Raw genomic sequence first — 26,478 nt, forward strand, 5'->3', positions numbered from 1 at the left:
ACAATGCAGATAACCGTTCCACAAAACCTTATCATACTGATTATTTCTTCCATAATAAAACGGGTGTTCGGAGGCACTTGGTAGTAATCAGTTGATGACCGTAGGCCTTGGGGTTAAAATAACTGGCCTTAAAGTGCCGATTGGGTAACTACTGAACTTCGCACGTTGATCCTCTTCAATCTACACATCTGCAAATAATCCGCATGTCTGCGGATTTACTGAACTCTCACAAGAATGCTTCTATGAACATTTTTGTTAAATTTTACAGATCAGGGTAGGTTTAACCCTTTCCTGAACCTTGTCCTCAGTAACCTTGTGTCCTGGGACTTTTCATCTACGTAGACCGCGTTCTTTATCTGTATTGTAAAATCGCCAATACTGTCCACTGACGTACCAAAAAACTGTGTTATATTTTACAACGGTTATATAATTATGTTCGCAAATGGGAGTAAATGTGATCATTCCTATTATGTTCAAAGGAGCAAGTTTTGCCTACAAGCTTCGTTTTCTTCAGGAAATTGCACACTGACAAATTGCGCATTCGTACTGCGTAATGACAGTGTGAGTTACCGCAGAATGGGGTCGTTCAAAAAAAAAAAAAGTTTTAAGAGTTATTAAAAAGACAGTGTTCCCACGTTTCTTTTGTTTCGCCCGGTACACTTTGAACTTGCGCATCACGCTGGATTGTCTGCGGTGAGTATTTCAAAGGCTCGCAGCGCTGGAGCTCCTCCCTCTCCGTACCTTGTGACAACAACAATTCGTCCAGAGAGCGAGCTTCACTTTTCAGCTCCTTTCGTCCTGTCATTCTCGCGCAATCTTTGATCAATGTACCGCCGCGCAGAGCCGAAATATCACACACCCCATCTCTTTCACAAACTCTTTTGATTGCGAAACAAATACTATCGGAAGAGCTCGCCCGCTTGGATTTCTCATTTTGATTTCTACGAACACTTTTATACTCTGTTTTTTTTATACTTTGAACTTATTCTCACTGGTGACCATGGCCGTACCGGCTGCTTTGATCCCTCAAGCCCCGCTGGTCCATCCACCTCCGATCCCAACTTCTACCGCTACAACCTCCTCACCCTCGACAACCTCGTCTCCGTCTCCGTCAGTAGCACCTTCCGGACAGAACCTGTTTCGATCGGAGCTGATTACCACCGGCAGTCCGGGAATCCCAGCCGGCACCCTGCCCGGCAAACCCGTGTACTCGACTCCATCTCCAGTTGAAAACACGCCGCAGAATAATGAGTGTAAGATGGTAGAATTGCGGGGCGCTAAGGTGGCCTCTTTCACCGTGGACGGATGCGAGCTCATCTGCCTTCCGCAGGCGTTCGACCTCTTTCTGAAACACTTGGTCGGGGGACTGCACACCGTGTACACCAAGCTGAAGAGACTAGAGATCACGCCGGTGGTGTGTAATGTGGAGCAGGTCCGTATCCTGCGAGGACTCGGTGCCATCCAGCCAGGAGTCAACCGATGCAAACTCATCTCTCGGAAGGACTTCGAGACTCTGTATAATGACTGCACCAATGCGAGGTAAGCGTAAATAAGTGACGCTTTTGTGCACGTCTATTTTAAATAAAAATAATTCGGATATAGCAGGATAGACACGCTGTCATTCTGCCCGTTTGTCAGAGAGGCTATACACTGGCCCAGATTCATCAAACAATTTCAGGATGCTCTACATTACAGATAATAGTGTTTTATTAATCACCCAGGAATTCACTTTAATAAATTCCAGGCGCTCTCTTGCCATTTACTTTTATTTCTAACCCGACAAACCACGCTGCGATGTAGGCTAGTGTGCAAACTTCCTTTGAGTTTTCAAAGTAGCCTAGTTGGTAAACTAACGGCTGATCATAGGTTAGGTTTGTGACTTTAGTAGTAGGCTAGTAGGACACATTTGAAGTAACACGCACTAACACACCAGCGCTTACGCACACACACACACACGCACATACACACACACACACTTGTCACCAAAAACGTCTATCTCAATTACTTAAGCTACAATTCACGCGTGGAATCCTTCGTTGAAAAAAAAAAAAGGCTATACACAAGGCTACGATACGCAAATGAAGAAGAAAGGGTATTATGGCTGTAGGGTAGTGGAGATAAACCAGCCTAAAATCATATGAGCAGAAACGTTTCTTGCCCTGGTTTACGCGCGTGCGTTGTAGCCAACTAAAAGGGCACTCACTTGCTATAGATATAATTACTTCGATACCGTACGGTTGTGGCCTAACAACGCGGATGTCGCCAAAAAGTTTTTTTATTTTATTTTGTAGCTGGGACCACGTAAGTGGAAATTTTGACAGACGAAAGATGGAAAGGTGACGTCAGAGATGTCCCTGTGTTACAATTACATTTTTCGCAAGCAAGCTTCTCGCCTAGGCTTTTTTACTCCCGCCAGGCCGTTTAATAGGCTTTATTATGGTCAGTGTCCTTAAATGGTGTGCCAGAACAGTTTCTGTAACTCCAAACAAATACCGACAGATTCCTATTCCTAGTTTTCTGTCCTTTTTTTCATACTTAGAACAAGTCCTTATGTCATAACTAGAAGCGTGTAGGCTACAACTATGCTAGCTTTTAGTTGAAACGCGTGTTTTGTCCATTTGAAAGTAGACTATTTGATATTTGTCGGTACACTAGGAAAGGTGCAGCAAAGCAAGTATTTGTATTTCAGTTGTATTCGCAGAACAGCAGCAAAAACCTCAAGATGAATTAATGTTGAGGCGAGTAATTGATTGCTAAGTAGTCCAAATGTCCTTGTTTCAAGGCGGAGAGGTAATGCATATTTCCATAAAACACAAAGCATCCATTTATCAGGTGTTCTGTCTACGATATTACAATATATACCACGCATATAATGAAATAGCGAGCACTTTGTAATGCAAATATTTTAGTGAACTTTTTCAAACCTCAGTACGGTTTCTCGACGATCTGATTTATTTATTTGCAAATAGAACGAGTTGTACAAAGCCGAACATAATTTGGTCTTTAAACATACAGTAGCATCGCAAAATATAACGAATAACCTCACATTATATTAGTGAATACAGACTAAAGAATGCTATCTGATGCGTTGTTGTTTATGCATTGTTAGCAGGTAAGTGCAACCAATTTTGGCCTCGTAGGTCATCGATAACGGATTGTGTAGTTTACATACGCATTACACCTGCTGATACAGTGACACGGCCCTGTTTTTTTGTTGTTTTTTTTTAAAGGCTTTTAGACTTTTTTAGGCATGTTTTTTAACCTCCTGTTCCGGTTGCAGGGCTCATTAAACCAGTTTCTCCAAAAAATAATGCGACTTGGCACCATTCATTTTCAGCAACTTTGGATGATGCGAATCGTGTTTAATTGTACGGCCTTGTTTATTTATTGTGAAAAATAAAATATGATGAAAGCAGAACTGTGCGTTTCTTTCACTAAAAACAGTGTAGGTCGGATTTTCATAAATACACACACAAATATAATAAATAAATAAAAATCACGTGATGTATTGTCTAATGGGGTAACAGCGATTGACAAGTCAGTTGATTGATACATCAAGTGGCAAAACCAGTTCAGGAATCCGTGTGGCTGCTGTAACCTTTTTTCAAACCAGTTGTAGGCTTCCATAAATTTAGTGGGAAGATATGCCTCATTTTGCAAATGTATAATTGTATCAAATCGAATTGTACGACAAAAAAATCGATGACAACTCATCCATGTCACACAATTGATAGGATTTAGATTTTTAATGAATCATATATTTTCGTCAAAAATGAGCTTACATAAGTGTTCCCTTGATATGTAACTAAAGTACTCTTAACTTACATTGCATGTTCTGCCACTTTTTTACGAATTACTGTCTTGTGAATATTCTTCATATCATTCAGGATAAGTTGCTGGGGCAATCACTTAAAAAAATAAATAATATTCATACATACAGCAAATGCAAATATTAAATTTTATCTGCATTGCTAAAGCTTCAGGCAGTTGTGCTGTTCATGACGCTGACCCCAACCTTATGCAGAATAGGTGTATGAGTAATCAGTAGAAGTGGTATCTGTGAGGCAGTTATAAACGATGTCTCTTTTTCCCCCCACTGGATCATCCTCCCGTGGGTTTCCTCTTAGGCCCGGGCTCGTTAATATATGACTGGAAACTGACATCGTCTATAGTGGTGAAAGTGGATTCTCAGACATTTGATCACCGTGTGCTGTAAATGGTTTGGTATTTTATTCACAGTAATCATTAGTAGTTTAGGCTTTGATGTTAGGTTGTTTATGTCTCAGAGAGGGATCTCATTCTTGGGCCACAAGCTGCTAATTCCTTGATTAGTCTGTGTTGTGACTATTTTCAAACATACTCTGAATTGACCATAAACTATTGGTTTATTTCTATGTTTTATGTAGAGCACTTTGAGTTGCCTTGTGTATGAAAATGTGCTATACAGATAAACTTGACTTGACTTGACTATGCAGTTTAAACAGAACATGTGTTTGTTATGAATACAAACTAGTGTATGTAAGAACCATACAAAATGACCCGATGGGTTTAAATTAAGTTTGCGTTGCAGAATGAAATTACTGTAGAGCAGTTCAAATTCAGTGAACAGATGTGCCTTGTACATTTTGTCATGATAAGAATATTTACACTGTAAACTGAACATTATTGAACAGATACAGCTATATCAGTGTATTAACACAGCATGAAATTACATAAACACACACACACACACACACACAAAGTTGAAGTGACTGATATGAGGAGCTGTGCTTTTTTTTTTACACATTGTGCAGTAGTGCCATTTTCACTGATATGCTTGCCTCCATTTTAAAAGTTAAGGGCATTATTAACAGAAGGAACCTGAGTTTTGGGCCGCGCCTCATTAGCAAGTGCTTCCCTGGCACATTTTCACGCGGGGCGTGAAAGACGGCGGCCCGGGCGCTGTGAGTTTTTCCCGTGTCCGTGCTGGGAATAAGAGCCGGGGCGGCGTGGGAGTCGGAGGCCAACGTCGCGCTGCGTGTCCGTTTTAATGACTGTGGAACGCTGGGATACCCCCGACGCTGAGGGCGTCTGTAAGGAGAGCACCTGAGTGTGGGCGTGGCTCTGAAACCGATCACTTTCGCCCCGGGCGTCAGTCCTGCAGTCCGATCGCATTATCTGAGCTCAGGGAGAGGCCGCCAGCGTGACACTGCAGTCACACCAGGGAGAGGAGGAAAATATAGTACATAACTATATTAGTGTTGCATGCACAAAGGCCGAAGTATGAAGTTATTATAACCTATCTTTGTAATTACATACTGGAGTGTGCCGGCAAAAACCTTTTTCTGCAAAGTTGTTTCGTATATATATATATATATATATATATATATATATATATATATATATATATATATATAAAAAAAGTAAATGAGTTTTTTAATTAATGTGGAAAAACACATTTGCTTTATTGTAGGTAGTGCTGTACATTCCAGATAGAGAACATTCTGTTTCCCCATCTCCTTCACCTAATGCAGAGATTTTACCCTTTTTGTGTGTTTGATTATGCAACATTCACATTTACGAGCGTGGAGATTTAGGCGGCTATATTATGAATGTGCAGTTATTTTAGCAGACGTATTAGCCCTGATTGTTCGGTCACAATGAGGCTTATCAGGCTAGTATAGGTCTCACCGTATCACAGGAAGGCATTGTTTCCCACTGCATATTGTAATGAGAACAATGTAATTATTTTTATTTCACCGAGATATTGTGCTGTTGGAACAACATGCCTTACAGTCCCACCTCGGCCCCCCACCCCAGTCCCACCTCAGGCCCCCACCCCGTCCCAGAGTTTCCTGCGACACACACTCGTGAGATGAGCGCGCCTTTGTGCAGAGGAGCGTCCGCCTCAGCCCGCTCCGTCTGAGAGACGCTCACACGTGGGGTTAACGTGGGCGCCTGGCCGCGCGCAGACACACGGCCGTAATCTCCCCGCTTTCTCGGGAGCTATGACGCCGGCCTCGCCCGCTTCGCCTCTTCAGCCCTCTTGTTTTCCTTTTCATTTTCAGCTTGTGGGACAGACTGTTTTTTTTTGTGTCCCCCCCACCCCCCCCACCCCTCGACCTTTGAACTCCGAGGAGAGGTTATTAAAACAGTGGAGCGGTGCAGTGATATTGTTGCGGTCTCTCTCCGCTCTTTGCCAAGCTGTCTTCCCTGCGCAGGACCCAGAATGCATTGCTTGTGTGCCTGTGGACACTACCTGGCCTCCTCTGAAGGTTTACGAGTTCCTGGTGCCACACTGCTGTGATTCTCTAACTCTGAGAGACCTGTTTGAGTTTTTCCCCCCTTTTCAGCCATGTTTATTTATTTATTTGAGTGTTTTTACGGCCAGTGCGACAGTCAGATGACATTCTATGGCACAGATTAATTTGCTGTGGCTTAAAGTAACATTTATTGTGACTCCGACTAAATTTTCATTGAATTACATTTTTCGGATGTGTGTGCGCGTCGGTGCGCGCGTGTGTGTATACTTGTGTGTGTGCGTGTGTGTGCGTGTGCGTGTGCGTGTGCGTGTGCGTGTGTGTGTGTGTGTGTGTGCGTGCGTGCGTGCGTGAGTGTGTGTGTGTGTGTGTGTGCGCGTGTGTGCCTGTGCGCATGTGTATATGTGTGTGTGTGTGTGGGAGGGGTGTTTAGATGCACACAGTTACAGTTTATCCTGTTTGTTTTCTTCGCACTCCGTTTGCGTTAAATATTCTCACATGCACTTTGTTTCGCCCTCTCTGTCTGTTCAGCTCTTACAATTTATTTGTTTTCTACGAGGTCTGAATGTGTTTACAGGGACTCCAGGGAAATCTCTGGATCAGATTCAAATCTTTCCTAGTCAGAGTGGGTGCTAAGATACTCCGTCACCCGGCAACCGCATCCAAGAGGGAGGCTGGGTGATAATAACCTGAAACAGTGGAGTGACGGATGCCTGATCGGGATGAGAGGGGGAGAGAGATTCCCGGTCAGGATGAGAGGATGAGAGGATGAGTGGGGGAGAGAGATGCCCGGTTCGAGATGAGAGGGGGAGAGAGATTCCCAGTTTGGGATGAGAGGGGGAGAGGGAAGATGCAGGAGAAACCGGGCTTGTTAAAATCACAATTCAATTCGGCCACTTTTCAGACAAACGAACATTACCTCCCTGCGTCTCGTGATCTGCAGCGCTTCTGCTGATTGGTCAGAATAAGAGGATTCGTTTCAAACCGTAAATGTGATTTCTGCACTAATTAACAGTGAAAGGAGCCCTGTATTCAAACGGAATTAGCCACCTGTGTTCTGAACGCTTGTGTTTTGAACGTTTGCCAGAAAACGTCTTGTGGAGACATGCGATGGAAAGTGATAATTCATTTGTGGGCATTAATGTATAAATTGCAACAATGGTGATCTGTGATTGGATGAAGATGTAGTTTGAACCTGCCCTACAAATGGCAACAAATTACACATGATGAATACTACAGTTGGTACACTTGTGTTATTCACAAAAAAATATAATAACAATATGGATTTTCTTATCCATATTGTTATTATATCGTATTCATGTTGGATTGTCTTAATACAGCAACTTGACACACTTGGTTTGTAAATGTTGACTTGCATGGTCTACATTTGCCTGTTGCTTTTTACAAATTCCATATATTCTTATTTGCATGTTCTTATTGGTTGGGAGAAGTACGGTTCTACAGTTTTCCATGTTCTCATTGGTTGCATGAAGTACGGTTCTACAGTTGTGCATGTTCTGATTGGTTGGGAGAAGTACAGTTGTACAGTTGAGGACAGTGCCTGTCCATGCTGTTTCTTTCTTGTGTTAAATATCTTAAGTATCTCAGCAGCAGGACCGATAGCTGTTATGACAGTTTGCACAGGCACCTGGTTTACAGAATGTTCTTTGAAGGTAATGGGGTAAAAATACAAGCAATATATTTCACACACTTACACACTTACACACACACACACAATGATAAAGACATTAAATAATAAAGACATTAAAACACATTAAACCTGCACTAGCGGTGGAGAACATTGGAAAGCGCTGTTCTGTAAGTGAAGTTTAGGGATCACAAGGTATAAAAATGATCCTAAAGCACCATTTCAGAGCAGTCCTGAGTGATTAGAGTGGGTTAGAAAACAGAGGGGCGATATGTTGGCATGTTGGCGGGATATTCTGCCCAGAATGCAGTGTGTCTGGGGCTACTCTTTCAGAGCTTGGCCGTGCACAAACTTGGCGTTTCTTTAGACACCAGCCCTGGGTGTTTCAGCGTATTTAGGGGCCGTGGCAGGAATCGCTGGTGCTTGTATAAGGATGTTAAATGCTACTGACAGAAGTTAGAAGCAGCAGATGAGATTTCCTGATTGGGGAGTGAATCGAGGCCTTAGCCTGGCACTGTCTAATATGGTCACGTAGAGAAATTGATTTTCTTCAGAAATTAATTAATTTTTCATATAGCCCTAAGCTGCAGTTTAAAAAGAGTGCGCACTTGCTGGTTTCTTCTCTTTTCTTCCCTTTTTTTTTTAAAGGAATTATTGCCTAATCATATTAATACTTTTGCCCCAAGGATGAAAAGATAATTGTACAAATGCATTTGGAAATATGTATCACTGAGTATTTATGATTAAATTATGCAAATAACTGTGCCTCCATCCTTCCCGGGCCCAGATTGTCTAATTAGGATTGATATGGCGAATAGATGTTGGGGAATCTGAATACAAGCATGTCCAAAGAGCAGAAAATTGAAAATGACAAGGCTGGAATCCTTAAAAAGTGTTTTTTTTTTTTTTTTTTTCTCTCTCTTCGTCTCTGTGTAATTCAGCGCTGCTGTATCAGGAGTTAATTTCCCGGCCTTCGCCTGGCGTCGGCCCTGACGGGGGGGGGGGGGGGCGGGGAGGGGGGGGCGCGTCGGGGAACGGCTCTCAGATGGGATTCCACACATTTCCCCTCTTGTGTTTTCCTCCATTTTAATTTCCACGAGGCTATCAGAGACTAATCCTCCGCAGCGTAAACAATAACGTTACGCCAGCCATGAGAAAGTTGGTCGCAACTTGCGACTCGGTTTATTAAAAAAAAAGAAGAAAAAAGAAAAAGAAAAAAAAAAAGTGTGTTTTTGTAAATTCCCCCGCGCCACGTTTTTATGTAAACGATGCAAAATGACATTGAACTGAATCTGCGAGGGGAAACAAAACAAACCCGTGTCAGAGGCGGCTGAGAGATTTCTGCGCTTCATTTTCGGCCGAGTAAGAAATAGAAATATGATGTTCTTTTGCGTGTAGCCATTGTGACGGAGCAGAGTCGGAATAATACTCGTCCATTAAAGAAAACAGAAAGGTCAATAAGGGCCCTTTCATGTGCGGGGAACGAGGCCCGGAGCCTATGAATCCGCTTTCAGAGTTCAGCCGGCGAGGAGCGCTCGGTTATTAGCCGTCCCCGTTTCTCTAAGCCGTGTGTTTGGGCAGCTGCTCGGTGACTCAGTGCTCGCAGACGTTCTGACCGTGGGAGAATCTCCACGGCTGACGTGAAGCTTGAGTCTGTACCGTCGAGTCAGAACGGCTAAGGCGACGCTGCCCCCCCTCGCACAAACGGGTCCCGATCCGCTGAGTTGAACACGCGTGACGCGCAGACTGGATGAAGTTATAGCAGCCTGAGCGTTTCACAGCCGAAAGCTCGGAGCTCTCCTCTTGGACTCATCCTGTTTAATCCTGTGGGCTCCACTGGCAGCACTCTGAGGCTGCAGTTTCCCCCGTTTCTAAAAACCCGGCAGCAGTGCAGACCGTCAGGAATGAGAATTTTTTTTAAAACACATTCTGGATGATGGATTCTGAATTCTGGTGGATCCGTGCAGACATGATGGTGTGCAGAATTTTGTGTGTTCTATGTGCTTCTCTCTGCCTCTGGGAAAAAGTAAAAAAAAAAAAAAAAGAGTTCTGATAGGTGTGTACCTGGGGGAACCCCCCCTAACACACACAGATAAAGACACTCGAGAGTCTCACTAAATTATATCTCTGCTCATACCTGGTGAACTGAAATTGTCTGACGCACGTCACAGTGACACACCTCTCTACAGAGAAGTCCATTCAGTCCGATTGTCTGTATTCTCCTACACAAACAGTTTTCGGCAAACTCGAGGCGACTGGTGCTTTGAACAATCTCTCAGGATGCTCGACTGGGGGATTATTACTGCTGCATTTATGCTTATGTTTCGCATGGTTAATTATGAGTGACTTTTTTTTTTTTAAGATATTTTTTAGGCCTTTTTCAGCTTTATTGGACAGTATATAGTATAGAGAGACAGGAAGAATGGGAGCGAGAGAGAGGGGAAGACATGCGACAAATGTCGGATGGTCGGATTCGAACCGCCGACGTCGCGGCTCGCAATGAGCATGCGGTCAGTGCTCTGCAGGCTGCGCCACCGAGACACCCCTATGAGTGACTTTTATTCATGTGTGTTTTTTTTACTGCTGAATGTGTCCAATGTATCCATTTTTATTTAGACAGCAGAGGAGGTCAGTTTGGGATAGTTTCATGGTTGTGATGTGCCTGGGATGTAAATGTAACTTTTAATGTTATTTTAGAGTGAAAAGGTTAAAATACATGGACATTTGTTACATTTGAAAGAACAAACTGGAAAAATGTTTTTATAAAATAAACCACATCTTTTCACAATAAATTCAATTCACACCCGACAAATGTGTATATGATGCTGATGGCAATGTCAGTAATTACCATCGTAATTACAGTTTTTGGAATTATATGGAATTTTTCATAGCATGCATTTTAAAACATGATCTATTTTCCACTCAATGAAGTACCAAAAGTTCACTCATTGGCTAACTGGCTGCAGTCTTATTTGTTGACTTCATTGTTTTTTTGTTTTTTTATTTTCTTCATTGCTTTATTCTACTTCTCAAACTTAAAATAAATATAATAATAATAATAATAATAATTATTATTATTATTATTATTATTTAATACCTGTTGTGCTTGTGACTACAATTATCAATTTAATCTACCACTGTTATATTCAACCAAATAGATAATTCAACCGAATGTAAAGAAAAAAACTACGTAAACTTAAACCATTAAACATTTCCCTCTGACGTTTTTATAAATTAATCTTTCAGTAGAATAGAAATCTATGTGTGAAACTTACCGATAATAAGAAAGGTTCCTGACATCGAAATGGCACCAAACAGATGCTAAAAGGGTAAAAGGGAAGTTTCCAAACATGAGCACAAAGTGTTTCAGTCGCACCCCTGAGCTCAGCAGGGTTTGGGATCTGAACAGACCATGCAGGACTGCCACACCGTGCTCAGATCTCAGCCTAGCACGGCTCAAGGCACAGCTCTCAGTTGTAGCTGACGTTACGGCTAAAACGACAGCTTCCAGAGAGGTTAATTTCTGCTAGACGGCACCTAGGGGCTTGGAAGGGTGAAACGCACAACACTCTCAATACCCGTCCTAGGTCCAAAATAAAATGAGTCTGCCGTCTGATTCCTGATCTGTGCGATTCCCTGGAGAAACCGCGTAATTAGACGCTCGTCCCGATGCCCGTAGTTCTCCGGTCGGTCTGCGAGCGATATAATTAATTAATATTAATATTAATTGCAGTCATGGATGCTGCTGGTGACAGCAGAAAGAGGAGGAGAATGGGGCAGCCTGTAGCCTAGTGGCTGAGGTGTGTGACTGGGGGCCGGGAAGGTTGGTGGTTCAAGCCCCGGTGTAACCACGATGAGATCAGCACGGCTGTTGGGCCCTTGAGCTAGGCCCTTAACCCCATATTGCTCCGGGGGTGGGGGGGTTTGTCCCCTGGGTAGTCTTATCAACTGTAAGTCGCTTTGGATAAAAGCAGGGGGTTAAAAAGCAGTTGTCCCTGTGGCCAATGAGAAAACTGCCTTTTAAATCTTCCTTATTCCTCGCTTGGTATTTTGGAGAACCAGACCGCTTTCTGAGAAAGGTAAATCCAGGTGTCGTGATTCACAGATACGTAGCCCGTAGGACATTGTGCTACAGCTCTGTCTGAAACCGGATGCCTCTCTTCGTCCGGGCTGTTTTCTGATGCTCTACATGAGGCCGGTAAGATAACTCTGGGCCCTGTGTTTGGCCCTGGGACCCGAGTTTCTCTCTGTCTGAAATGTCACGCCGGTGCTGTTCAGACCGCAGGTCCCTGACGTGGTGAAGCCGTGGTGTTCTGCTGTTATTACTCCCCCCCCCCCCCCCCCCGTCCGGCCTGACAGTCTGCCCCGGGGAGACATGACACCGCGCTCGTCTGCAGGACCCAGTCCGTCGCCCCCCCACCCCCCGCCCCCTCCTGGTCAGTTGCCCAACCCCCCCCCTGGTCCGCAGCTCCCCACGCCCGGTGAGACGTGTGTTAACCACTGTGAGGTAAAGAAGGGAGAACGCGGTGCGTTGCAGCACCGTGGACAACATGGACATGTATGTGATGTGTGGGGCGATGTGGCTCAGGCAGTAAGAGCAGTCGTCTGGCAGTCGGAGGGTTGCCGGTTCGATCCCCCGCCCGGGCTGTGTTGAAGTGTCCCTGAGCAAGACAGCTAACCCCCAAATGCTCCCGACGAGCTGGTCGGTCCCATACATGGCAGCCAATCGCCGTCGGTGTGTGAGTGTGTGTATGAATGGGTGAATGAGAAGCATCAATTGTACAGCGCTTTGCATAAAGGCGCTATATACATGCCAACCATTTACCATTTACCAAAAGCAAGGCGGCAGACGTAATGTTAATAATAATAAGAATAATATTACTATTACTACTGCTATTACTGTTATTATTAGAAATCGGTCTCTTTTTATATTTTTTATTTATTTAAAAAATATTTTATTTATTTTATTAAATCAATAATAATTGTAGGAGTTTGTTATAATTGTATGCTTAAACCGTCTTCCAGAGCCCGGTGTATTACAGTACTCCCGTTGCCCTGGCCTGTGTGTGTGGAATGTTTTCGTGGACAAACAGACTGTGTGTGACTCGCGTTGACGGCGGGGAGAGAGGAGAAGACACCGGTTCAGACCGGCGGGCCCCGGGATTTCGCTCAGGAAGGTGATTCATCAGTGACATCCCTAAACTTCGCCTGCGAATTGGCTCTTCGCGAAAGGGCCGAACAAATGAAGTGGCGCTGACACGGCCTGCCAGTGAAGCCGTGTTTCTCTGCTTGTCCCACGTTCCTCTGTGCCACGGAGAGATTTACTGCCTGATTGACAATTATCAGAGGATGACCCAGTTCTTTGTAATTGAACAAAAATGTTTTTTTTTTTGGGAAAGGACGGCTGGTACCTTCCGTTGCTTTGCGCAGAAACACAGCCCCGTCCTCGCCCCACATACGGATTTAGAGATCTCAGAACTCACGCCTCTGTAAATTAGATTCTGAATGGCTTTGACACATGAACATACTGTACGAGCGTTTATTTTATGTAGCATTACATTCTGTAGAGTCCCTGTTTTCCTTTTTTTATTGCATCACTCCGAGCGGGCTTTTCTACCCCATTAAACTGTGTATGTACATGTACCGAGGAATGGAACGGCGCATAATGGGCCTTTTTGGCATCGTTGCCGTTTTTCTGCGCTTTTACCTGCTTTTCCGTACATTTCGTGAGCTGAGAATTAGAAGCTCCTGTCTGCAGTCTTGAGTGGTTTTGAGGTATTGCGCTTCAAAGATTCCAATATGAATGGGCTCCAAGCAGGTATGACCTTTTAAATATTGCATTTTAAAATATTTTTAAACTGTATTTTTGTGTAAATCTTCACACATGAATATAGTTCCCTATAAACAACATTTATGACACTTTTTCCTTTTTCTAAATTGTCAGTTAGAACCTTATAATTCTCAGCTTTTCTGTTTTTGTTCTATTTAGAATTTTTTTTTCTTCTCAAAAAACGAATGGCTTCTTGTTAGCATGTATGTGGTGTGTATTCTGTTTAAGGTGCTGTTGGTCAATGTTAGCATGTATGTTGTGTGTATTCTGTTGAGATGCCATTGGTTCTCGTTAGCATGTATGTGGTGTGTATTCTGTTTAAGGTGCTGTTAGTTCTTGTTAGCATGTATGTCGTGTGTATTCTGTTGATGTGCCTTTGGTATGGACCCATTTTTTAAAGTCACTCTGCCACTGCGATTTTCATAAAGCTCTGAAATGGCGCCCAATATTTCATGATTCATACATTTTTGATATTACCATTCTATTAACTTTTATTCTGCTTAGTGAAGCTCATTACGCATGGAAGGAAGTCGCCTGGACTCCTGGGATTGCTGGCTGACTGGAACCACAAATGATTCGAGCGAGGTTTCGCTGGAAGTTAATATCCTGCAAAATTGTTGTGTGCAGCTTGGTAGAAAATGGGATGATTAAATGACACCAGCGTATCAAAACCGTTTTTGTCTGAGTACAAGGTGTTAAGTGTAGCTGTTGCAAAGCACTTCTCCCAAGGTTGCTATTAAAAAGAATAAGTAATTCAGGGGGAGAGAGAGAGGGATCAATGCTACGCTGGGTGCATATTTAAAGTGCTATCCCTGCTGCCTTTCGCTCCCTATCTCACGGAATAAGCGAGGCCTGTTTCCTTCCTCTGAACGAGAACCTGAGGGACCAGGACACAGCTAACTCTGCCTTTCTGAGGACATCTCTGTTGTGTCTCAGAGTGAAGAGGTGGTATAGCGTAGTGGTATGTGGCTGGGACCTGCAAGGTCGGTGATTAGATCCTTGGTGTAGCCGCAATAAGATCTGCACAGCTGTTGGGCCCTTGAGCAAGGCCCTTAACCCTGCATTTCCCCAGGGGAGGATTATCTCTTGCTTGGTCTAATCAACTGTAAGTTGCTTTGGATAAAAGTGTCTGCCTGATGACATGTAATGTATAATGTTTTGATAGACATGATAACTGCTGGTCATGGAAAGTCAGTGATGTTGGCCAGACGTTTAACTGAAAGTGAGCAGTCAGTGATGTTGGCGTCGTGTTTAACTGAAAGTGAGCAGTCAGTGATGTTGGCGAGATGTTCAGCTGAAAGTGTGCAGTTGGTGATGTTGGCGAGATGTTTATCTGAAAGTGAGCAGTCAGTGATGTTGTTAAGATGTTTAACTGAAAGTGCGCAGTCAGTGATGTTGACGAGACGTTTAACTGAAAGTGAGCAGTCGGTGATGTTGGCGAGACGTTTGGCGCGGGCCTCTGTGCGGTAGTGGTGTAAACCCCCCCATGGCGCTATCTCAAGTCTGATCTCTTCTCACATTACATTACCTCACTTTTATTTAGCAGACGCTTTTATCCAAAGAGTCATACTTATGAGTGCATGCCAAAGGTCATAGTAAGAGCTACAGAACCTGGGTCAGATCAGGTACTACTCATATGAAGGATCAGTCTACAGCCACAAACCTCATGTCTACTTCACATGGTGATTATCGGCCACATCAGTGGATATGGGGTCGAAGAGTGGAATCAAGGCATGATACAATAGTTATGGTAAATAAATGCAATGCCACGGTGGTTACAAATTCAACACATCTTCTCTAACTGGTACACTCTAGTGATTTGCACTTTGATTTTTTTTTCTTTGAATTTCACTTCCGCTGGTAACCCAAACAATACAAAATGTTCTTGAGATTGTTGGAATAGATACCCGTATCTTCATCATACTTGACCCGATGAAACATGCTTTGATTTTAGTGGATTACAAAGCTGAAAACATCAAGTCCATGTACAACTAAACAGACGATTAGAATGCAAACATGAGCCATAGGAAGACCTTTAAACAACTTGTCTTTTGTTGTTTAAAACATACCTAACTATCCCACTAGTAGTAACCAAAGATGTATGACATTGCTTATATGGTGGAATACTATTTATTGCCAACTGTAATGCATTCAGAAATATACCCCCAGTTTCTATTTTAAAAAAAGCATCAAAGCATATGATAGCAATTGCCAACATGATTTGGCATGCTATGGCAATGTTGACTGCATAGAGCAGTCATCTAGGCTTAATGAAGAGCTTACATTCCAGTAAGCTGTGCTGATCTCCAGGTGTAATGTTTGGAATAAATAAGTGACTCCATATCTGGTGTTGACCATGTTTCAATTCATTATATAAATAAAAAATGTATGAATGTTAGTTCTGTTATGAACTAGTTCTGTTCTAACGTGATTCTCTTCTAAAGCCAAGTAAATTTGTGGCTGATTTTTATGACAGGAAAAAGAAAGGTGAAAAGGAGTTTTAGTAGTATTTTCAAAAGTCATTTTATGGAAAGACAAACCTATTATTTGCAGTTTCTTATGTAGAGAATTCCAGTGTTAGCTGTGGATCACTAAAACGCAGACCATCCATCATTTGTGTAGGCTTTGTCTTTTAGGAGTGAGGTTGACATTTAAAACATTTAATAAAATCACTGCTCGGGTAAATGGTTACTCCACCAACAAAAGTTCTCTTTAGTGTTCCCTTTAAATACAAATAATTCATAATTCCATGCAAAAATGGTAAACTTTCCCTGACCAATTGCAGGAGCTTATCTGTTTCTGTTTCTCGTTCAGTTAAATTAATCTGTACTGGGAAACTACCAGCATTTACATGCCATTTCCTTCTGCTTCACAAAAACGCTTGTTCAGAAAAAGTTTGCATGAGGCAATATTTCCCTGATTGCCCGCTATCACCTTATTTTTAGCTGGAATTATTTTTGCAAATGCTCCCTTACTGATTAATAGTGAATGTATGCTTTGGTCATGTGCTACACAAGCTATTTTATCAGTGTATAAATATCTGGCGATACACTGGTATGTCAGGGGTCATAAATGCGTGTGTGTTGATAACCTTCGGCCGGTGTTATTGGACGGAAGTCAGGGCTGGGGGAGAAGTTTTATTTAGTGCGGCAGATACAGTGGGTGGGAGCTGAGCTCTGTGTTTTATGTAACGTCCCGCAGTGGTCGGTGCTCATTTCCCACACGCTGTGCGGACCTCACCGACCGGCTCCTGTTCGAGAGCGCGTGACGCGCTCCATTCCAAAGGGTGTGTGCAATGCAGCGCTCGATATGAACCTGACGTTAACGTCGCCACTGCGCGCCTGAGAACATGAGATCTATTTAAGGACTGTCCGTGCGAGAGCGTGCCCTGAGAGACGGGGGCTGTGTGAGGACCAGGAGCAGAATCCTCGGGGGGCTGGCACTGTCGCCTCAACTATTCCGTTTATTCACGGTTATGGGCTTGTGTTTCGTGTGAACTGGAACGCTGTGTGTGCAGCATCTACCTGTGTTTGTGTTCCCTGTACCTGTTTAAGGGTTCTGTTCCCTGTACTGGTTTAATGGTTCTGTTCCCTGTACTGGTTTAAGGGTTCTGTGCCCTGTACCTGTTTAACAGTTCTGTTCCCTGTACTGGTTTAAGGGTTCTGTTCCCTGTACCGGTTTAAGGGTTCTGTTCCCTGGACTGGTTTAACGGTTCTGTTCCCTGTACCGGTTTAAGGGTTCTGTGCCCTGTACCTGTTTAACAGTTCTGTTCCCTGTACTGGTTTAAGGGTTCTGTGCCCTGTACCTGTTTAATGGTTCTGTTCCCTGTACTGGTTTAAGGGTTCTGTGCCCTGTACCTGTTTAATGGTTCTGTTCCCTGTACTGGTTTAAGGGTTCTGTTCCCTGTACCGGTTTAAGGGTTCTGTTCCCTGGACTGGTTTAAGGGTTCTGTTCCCTGTACCTGTTTAATGGTTCTGTTCCCTGTACTGGTTTAAGGGTTCTGTTCCCTGTACTGGTTTAAGGGTTCTGTTCCCTGTACTGGTTTAAGGGTTCTGTTCCCTGTACCTGTTTAATGGTTCTGTTCCCTGTACCGGTTTAAGGGTTCTGTTCCCTGTACCTGTTTAATGGTTCTGTTCCCTGTACCTGTTTAATGGTTCTGTTCCCAGTACTGGTTTAAGGGTTCTCTTCCCTGTACTTGTTTTACGGTTCTCTTCCCTGTACTCTGTAAATAGATGTTGTTTTCTTGTTGCATCACTAAAACGGCGCCTCATTATTCAGCCGTACAGGAGCTCAGTTTAACTGGGTCAGAAGAGAGGCACAGGTAAACCCCAGCCACACACAGACCAAAGAAACCACAGGCCTTCGTGTTTTCACATTTACACTGAAGCCGCAGAGTCACCTTCGCCGTGCTTTCAGTAAACACAATGGTTGTTATTTTGTCTTCCTTTTCAAGAAAAGAAAGGTCTTTGTGTGTTACTGTTTCCTGGAACTGAGAGCTGAAGTTCGTGATATAAGACAAGAAAGGCTTTGTGGAATTTCACCTTATCCCCGTGCTCTTTGAAAAGGCAGAGAAGGGAAGGTTAGTCAATACAGTGCGGTCTGGTTACGTGGGGAAAGGTTGCTTGTGACCCTCTCTCGCTCGGAGTGAGGTTTAAGTGGCGGAAATGGCGAGCAAAGTTTGCTCTGCTCTTCATCATCATGGTTTCCATTTGGCATCATCGTCACCACGCCCGGTATGGCAAGACCGCCGGGTCTGCCCACAAGAATGGCACGCGGGGTATATTAGTGCTCTGTGTAAGGGCCGCGTGAGAGAGAGAGGCATTTCTGCCTCTGTCAGTTACTATTCTTACAGCTGCATGCCAGATAGTCTAGTGACACTGCACTCTAAAGAGAGGCCTTGTGTGTGTATGAATATTTCTGTTTGTGTGTGTGTGTGTATAAATCTGTGTGTTTGTGTTTGTGTTTGTGTGTGTGTGTGTTTATGTGTGTGTACTGTATGTGTGTACGTTTTCTGCGTGTGTGCCTGTGTGCCTGTGTGCCTCTGTGTGTGTGTGTGTGTCTGCATATCTGTATCTGTGTTTCTGTGTATATGCTTGTGTGTGTGTGCGCGCCTGAGTGTTTCTGTGTGTGTCTGTGTTTATGTTTATGTGTATATGTTACTGTGTGTGTTTGGACATGTGTGTATGTGTAAAGTACCAGCCATTACTACAAGCCACAACTGAACTAGGTTATAAGTGCCAGCTCCTAGTTTTAATATTTGGAAGTTTAGGCCATGTCCACAGGCTAGTGGTCTACGATTAATCGGGCTGGCTGCGAGAGCGGTAAGGACTCAGCCGCGTAGGACAGCGGGCGTAGGATAGCGGGAGAGTCGTACGGGTGTTGGATAGCAGGCGTAGGATAGCGGGAGAGTCGCGCGGGCGTAGGATAGCGGGAGAGTCGCGCGGGGGCGTAGGACTGCGGGAGAGTCGTGCGGGGGCGTAGGATAGTGGGAGATTTGCACGGGCGTAGGATAGCGGGAGAGTCGCGCGGGGGCGTAGGACTGCGGGAGAGTCGTACGGGTGTTGGATAGCAGGCGTAGGATAGCGGGAGAGTCGCGCGGGGGCGTAGGACTGCGGGAGAGTCGTGCGGGGGCGTAGGATAGTGGGAGATTTGCACGGGCGTAGGATAGCGGGAGCGGGTATTACTGCCCCCAGGTCACACCGTTCCCACCAATGCCCCCACCGGCGGGAAACAGCCCTAATTAATAACACCGCACAACAAAGAGCACATCCCCCCCTTCACCAAACAATCAGAAACACATCTCCTAAGCAAATATTTTCCCTTGCGTGATTATTCATCTGGAATTCCAGTGAGGGCTGTTTGTGTGGATTTCTTTTCTTAACCGGGCTCCCAGTTTTCCATAAAGTAGGAATTTTCATCTCATCTTGGGATTGTTTTCTTACAAAGATATTTACCCTTTAAAAAAAACAAACTCTTGGGCCGCCACATATTTCTTTGCTTATAGTAAGTAGAATAACCTTTTACACTCTTATTTTAAGATTAACAGTCTTAATGGAGAAAAGAAGATTTTTTTTTTCAATGAACTTTTTTTCTGGTTCAGATATGTACATACAGAGGCCCCTGTCATATGGAACCAAATACAGAGTGTGTATATGTATGTAAAAAAACATAAATATATAATAATATGTATATGTATAATAAAAAGAAAGATTGAGAAGTCAAGACTATCATTTAAGGAATGATGTTGTGAAAACAGCGTGCTGTTCTTCTGAAGTGGCAGAGTGCTGGAGGACTGTGTGAATTTGTCGGCAGGAAACGTGTAGCTACGCGAGCGCAACCCTTCGCCTAACTCACGCCATCGCTCACGGTGGGAATGTCGTGGGAATGTCGTGGGAATGTCGTGGGAATGTTGTGCGCGTGAAGGGAAATCGTACAGGACTGCTGAAGATCTCTGACGGAGGTGTGCCCGCGTGCGATCACGATGATAAATGTGAGTGTTTTCCCAATAAAAGAGGTGTCATGTTCAGTAGTCACCCTGCCCCTGCTCTTTAACGGGGGGGGGGGGTTTCCGGGAGGGGGTCGGCGTATTGAAGACCTAAATGAGTGCGAACGCGACTGAAAGGACTGAATCGGGGCCTGTCTCCACGCCACTTCAAGGTGCGGTGGTGTTTTTTTTTTTTTTTTTTTTTTCTTCTGCGGTAAAAAGGCCGGCTGTGACACACTCTCGCCTTTGTTTCTCCCTGATAACTGTATTTAATTTCACATCTTATCGGCCCGGCTTTGTCTGTCTGCGACTTCCTGCGCAGTCACCGCGACCCCCCGAGATACCCTCTGTCAGACTCCGGGGTGATTTATTAAATTCTGATTTCTGTGAAGGACTCTAATGTCGAGGGAGCGGGGGGGATGCGTCGCAGGTGCCGCGCCGGCTTCAGGCAGTGTTCGTACTCTGTTACGGTCTCTAAAGGTAAACGCGCAGAAATAAACCACTAAACGGGGATGGGGGGGGGGGGAAGCTATTTGGGATTTCCTGTTTTTGCTGATAGATTTTCCCCCCCGTACGTGCATGTGGATGGAGTCTGGTTTGTTGTGAGCCCAGCCTTTGCCCTTGCTCCGCTTTAATCGTCTCCAAGCCCTTCGGAACGGTTTCGTTTCTCCGCAAAACGCGGCTCGAAGTCACGGCGGAGGCACGTGCCTGCGCGCGGCCTTGACCCGCCGTCCAAACCCATTAGGGAAGTGGACGGACGTAATGGCCGCTGTTATTGTGATTCAATTCGAGTAAATTCTGACTCGCTGTTTCTGCGGATTGCATCACTTTCTCGGCCGCGTTTGTCACCCGCTCATCCGGTTCGTAAGAATTTTTAAATCACTTAAAGTTCAGGAGATGTTTCTAAACATAAACCTCTGAAATATTAATAATGCACACTGAGGATTAGTATATTTTTAGTAGTGGATTGGCGTTCAGCGCACATGGTACATGTTAGAGTTTACTGTGCGCATGTTTCAGAGTTGAACCGCAGTGAAAGTGTGGCAGGTATTTTGGGAAAATCTATTTGTGTTGCCACTGGAAACAGGACATGCTCGCAAACTAATTAATGGAATGTAAAGAATGTTTGGAACTTCCTTCATCGTTCGCTTTAAATAATCTAAACTGTTAATATATTGCTTTTTATACAATTACCAATTTTGTGCTCTGTCAACGGAAATAAAAGCCAAAAAACCATAACTGCATTATACGGTTTTTGGTAAATCAATATTCCTTATTTTCCATTCAGAGCTTGCTGTTTTTTTCTTTACTGGTGTAAATTAGTCAACTCATCCCCTTACCTGCACCTTTCCCTGAGTTGTGTTTTTAAAAACGTTTCATTTTTCCACTGTTCTCAGACCACGTGACGGAAATATTGAATTAATATCCTGGAACATTTCACTGTCCGCTGATGTGAACGCACCATTAAACTTTGCCGGTAATTAAACCTGCCAGGCCTCACGTTTCGACCTCGGGGTCGTGTGAGTGTTTTTCATTCGCAGGGCGGCGTTAATCGGTGGAAAATGGCGCTGGTGAGCGCGAGGTGTTGCCTGGTTTATAGTTCTCGTGTGAAGCGCGGTGCGGTTATGCTCTGTGCTAATATTCGCGCTGGCAGTTCCGGGGGTTTGCTCCCCGTCTTTCCAGAGGCTTCCCAGAAGAGTGCTTTGTCCTGCGTGTCTCTGCCTCTCCAGAGGAGCCGAACAGATGATAAAGGGTTATGAATTTCACATATTTATTTATTGCTTTGCGGAACGCCTCGGCCGTCTGAGCTCCGGATCGAGCAGAAGCGGGAACACCAGTGAACGCGGAAGGTAAATCAGCCACTGTGATCACCTGTTCCCTCCTCCTCCTCCTCCTCCTCCTCCTGCCCGTGTGGACGGAGATCGGCGCAGCGCCCTTTAGAACAGGATCTCTCCTGCGTCTCCTGTGATCTCCTCTCTGTCTCGCTTTCGCTTCATCGTTCCCTGCGAGTCAGCATCTTTTGTCTTTGCCTCTGATTCTTCTTTTGATCTTCGCCAGTGATTTATCTGTGTGGAGTCGTTTTTCCCACAATTCCCCCTCAGGAGATGTCGGTGGAGTCTTCGGTAACCTTGCTGGATCCGAGCTTGATCATTCCAGAAGAAGCGGATTGTTGTTTTTTTATTCCCCCGTCAGAAAAACACTGACAATGTGGTTTCGGCTATTATTTTTCAACAAAGTTTTTTTTCCGTATACACTAATATCAAAATCTATTTCTTCCTCTATTAATGACTTGAGTGACTATTGCTACTGTTGCCGCTTACATGCACTGCTGCTGTTGTTTGTTCACATTAAGAGTGAACATTAGATCTTCCCCAGAGCGTGTACACTGCATGGCCAGTTTCCACTCGGGCTCCTGGTGCCACGGATAACAGCAGGCCGTGTTTGGCAGAGGACTGTGATGTCTTTGGACTGCTTGCCTGGTTAAGGGTGCTGCAGGTCGGAAGGATTGGAGTTGACAGCCCTGAGGGCACTGGAGCGGCTTGCCTCCGTTTGGCCCTCTCGGGCAGGACTGCAGATGTCTGTGTCTGGTCCCACCAGCTGTCTGAGGCTCTCCGTGGCCGTCTCCCCTCAACCCCTGCTTCGCCAGAGCGGGTGGGGTACGCCGTCTCAAAGTTTGAACTCGGTAGAGCGGGAGACAGGTGCAAGTCCGACCAGATAGGCCCAAATGAAGCTTCTTATTGGGTGCCAGAATCCTCTCTCTCTCTCCCTTGGTTCTCGATCCTGGTAAATGTGCGTTTTAATGAGACGGCGCTGTTTTGGGCGAGACGATGGCGGTGTGAGTGGATTAATAAGCGGTGCGTGTTCCTGGCTGCGGCCTTGTCCTCGATGGCCGATCCTCGCCCGTCTTTGAGCACATTTTAAACAACGTGCATTTCTCTCACCTTCACATACTTTGCAAACAGGAGCGCGGCGTTTTGTAGTCACCGGTTCTGTTCGAGTGTTCCCTCCTTGTCGAGGTAATTCAGGAAGGCTCTCTCCTGGCGGTTATCCTGCTGCTATAAAATAAATATTTTAAAAAATAAGTTGTCGAAGAGTCTTTCTTTTGTCTTCAGAGGTGCCACAATCTGATGGCGAAACGCCAAGCAATGGGCCAAGATAAAGACTCAAAGATTTATCTCTGCTGTCTAATTGAGCATCCTGGCTGGGTCTTCTGTTTAGGAGTAAGTAAATATAGTTTGTGATAACGCACATGCAGAGGATGGTGGAAGTGTTTGGTCTTAATATCCATTTAAAGAGACTTAAGCTACAAGCTTTTAGTCTGTCATCACTGACACTTTGCTTTATACATTGAGAAAGAGGCTGATAACCTGCTATCAAAGACACAGACAGGTGCTGACAACGTTTGTTTAACTTTCCTTCCACCGTTCACCGGTCTAAAGTGTCAATTCGCTGACATATAAATGAGAAATATTTAAACTAATTAAACCGTTGTCTCTCAGAAATGAACAGCGAGGTGATTTTCGGTTTTGAGGATCTTCTTGTTTAACCTGATGTCAGTCTGACTGTTGCGCCACTGGCCAAATGGTTCTCCGTACGCAGGAAGTGAGGAAATGATTGCGCCCGTGTCGTTTACACAATGTCTCAGCCTGTCTCTGTGCGCTTGAGTGCAACTGAGTTGAAACAATTGATCAATACACACTTTTCTGGGGGTTTTTTTTACTTCACTTGGTGATTCTGAAAATACTATAATAATGCTCCTGAACCCTGTTTCTAATTGAAACTGGGTTCTGGGTACACAGCAAAATGCCATTATTGGATCAGCATGCTATGTTATAGTAACAATTAGAAATGTTTTACAATATTACAAAGTTGTCTGCATACGAAACAGCCAGCATGTCAAACATTTCTATTTACATGCACAATTCATAATGTACTGTGCCAGTAATTCATGCACTTTTGATTAAATTAAGGCTAGTGAGTCAATTCAGAAGAGTGAAATGAAATAAGCGTTTTCATAAATGAGTCGGTCAGATGAACAGATGCGTACGGTAGAAGTCCGAGGCGCTGCTATGTAACACCCGCAGCAGAGTGTGTGAGTGTGAGTGTGTGAGTGTGTGTGAGTGTGTGTGAGTGTGAGTGTGTGAGTGTGAGTGTGTGAGAGAGTGTGTGTGAGTGAGTGTGAGTGTGAGTGAGTGTGAGTGTGAGTGTGAGTGTGAGTGTGAGTGTGAGTGTGAGTGAGAGTGAGAGTGAGAGTGAGAGTGAGAGTGAGAGTGAGAGTGAGAGTGAGAGTGAGAGTGAGAGTGAGAGTGAGAGTGAGAGTGAGAGTGAGAGTGCGAGTGAGAGAGTTCGGGGGTGAAGCGCTCCAGATTTCGCTGGGGCGCACTGCCGTTTGGCTTCTAAGACGCCCCAGGCAGCGAGACGCCATGAAGGACGCCTGGGTGAGCGTTTATTAAGGTATGAGATGAGAGGTCACACGTCCCCTCTCCCCGGTGTGACATCCTGCTGCTCGCCGTCTCCGCCCGCCCCGCCCCACCCCTCTCCTCGCCCGGCCCTGTGATGAGTTATCTACCAAAGTGTTTTTCATTAATCCCCTCCGGGACCTTTCCCGAGCAGATACACATTTAATTCCTGATGTGTGTGTTCCATGCGCTCTGAGTCCGTCAGGTTCTCTAATTAATGACGCCTCACTGTGTGTGTGTGTGTGTGTGTGTGTGTGTGTGTGTGTGTGTGTGTGTCTCAGGCCCTCGCCCTCCCTGGACCGCAGAACTGCTCAAAGATGGATTTTATTTTATTTATTTTATTTGCGAATTTAGCTTGTTGGGTGAAAAGATTGCGATAAGGGCAGTTTTCTTCACAATGCACCGTTTGTGCAATTGATAATGCTCGGGAGTTTAAAGTGTTGTCATTTCTTTAATGTTGCAAGCCTTTCTTGGAGTAAGCCTTTCTGTGATGTTTAATATTGCTGTTCTTGACTGCATCTGTTCTTGCGCAATGTGGGTTACTGACACCACGCAGTGCCGTGTTCCTCTCGATAAATTAAAAAACGAACGTTTGTGCAATGCAGGAAACCCCCTCCACCCACACCACAGACGGCGCCGTGTTCTGGGCGAGAGGGGCTTTATCACGGGAACTGTCACCGTGGCCCCTCTGCTCTGCCGCGCCAAGTTCGTCCGACTGCGTTAGCGTCGCAGCGTCATCGTCGGCTCGTTATCGAGAGAGACGCAGCCAGCGCTGGCTAACCGGCCTCTTCCTCACGTGCAGCCCGTGTGCGGGACGGCGTGACCCCCCCCCCCGCCCCCCCCCCTCGCTGGTTTACTGATACACTATAACTTGGCAGTTGATGGCGGTAAAATATTGATGGCTTTAAAACGATACCGCGGCGCATCACGGGGCCGGCTCCGTGGGAACGGCGCGGCGGTGCGGGGAGCGGGTTTCACGGGGAAACGGGAGCCGGGCGTCTGGAAGCCATTACCGGGCCAGTAAGGAGGGGACCGCGGATCTGGAGACGCGCGGCCTGTTCGCACATTCCACCTTTAATGCTGTTTTCTCCTAACGACTCTGTTTGGGCGTTATTACGCCTGCGTTCTGTTAATACGCTTGTTGTTTTTTTGGGTTTTTTTTATACTTGCCTGCATGTCTCTTTTTTTTTTTTTTTTTTTTAAGCACTGGCACCTCATTTGCATGCCAGTCCCTGCGTTCCTGTTTGGGCTGTTTTAAGTACCGCAGAGCCTGTAATTGTGAAGGTTTTTTTTTTTTTTTCTTCTTTTTTTTTTTTTGCAATTAAAATCTCCCCGTATTGCTGTGAGCGATGAACGCAGTCCTTTGATGTTCTTTAATCAGTCGAGATGTATTGTGTTTTAAGGAGCATAAAGATTCAAGATACATTTCTGATTTTGAATTGACATACTACTCTCCCACCTTTGAAGATGATAGAGTTTCTCGCTCAGAGCATTGAAATTCAGTCCCTTGAAATCCCCCTTGATAATAAAGATTTTTATCTGTGATCCAAAGGTGGACAAACAGGATTATAGATGGCTCATTTTTGAGCTGTGTATGACCAAGAATGCAGAAAAGAAATGACTAAATGAAATGTATAATATAAAATAATGTTTAACAGTGTGTCAGATAATGGTTAGTCGTGTGGGTTTTAATATTTGAGTTCCAGATGCATCACAGGTAAAAATAGTGGCCTTAGTTATTACCGTTATTGAAGTGGAAATTGCAGTACACACCATTTTGTTTATAAAGTGTGATCACATTTCCGTGAGATTTTTCC

The 26,478-nt window shown here is 44.7% G+C and overlaps 1 protein-coding gene across 5 annotated transcripts in view; it reads left to right on the top strand.

The window, feature by feature from the left end:
• Positions 1 to 715: 715 nt before the first annotated feature.
• LOC133116816 (dachshund homolog 1-like) overlaps positions 716 to 26,478 on the top strand; it is a 169,694-nt gene continuing 143,931 nt past the window's right edge. Inside the window, exon 1 of one of the 5 annotated variants that reach the window (XM_061226787.1) lies at positions 716 to 1,539. In XM_061226787.1, coding sequence (XP_061082771.1) covers positions 1,001 to 1,539 — 539 coding nt within the window. In that variant the 5' untranslated portion in view covers positions 716 to 1,000. The remainder of the gene's footprint in view (positions 1,540 to 26,478) is intronic. The other 4 variants (XM_061226788.1, XM_061226790.1, XM_061226789.1 and 1 more) reach the window with 4 other exon arrangements.

Source organism: Conger conger, chromosome 17, assembly GCF_963514075.1.
Source record: "Conger conger chromosome 17, fConCon1.1, whole genome shotgun sequence".
Classification (NCBI taxonomy): Eukaryota; Metazoa; Chordata; class Actinopteri; order Anguilliformes; family Congridae; genus Conger; species Conger conger.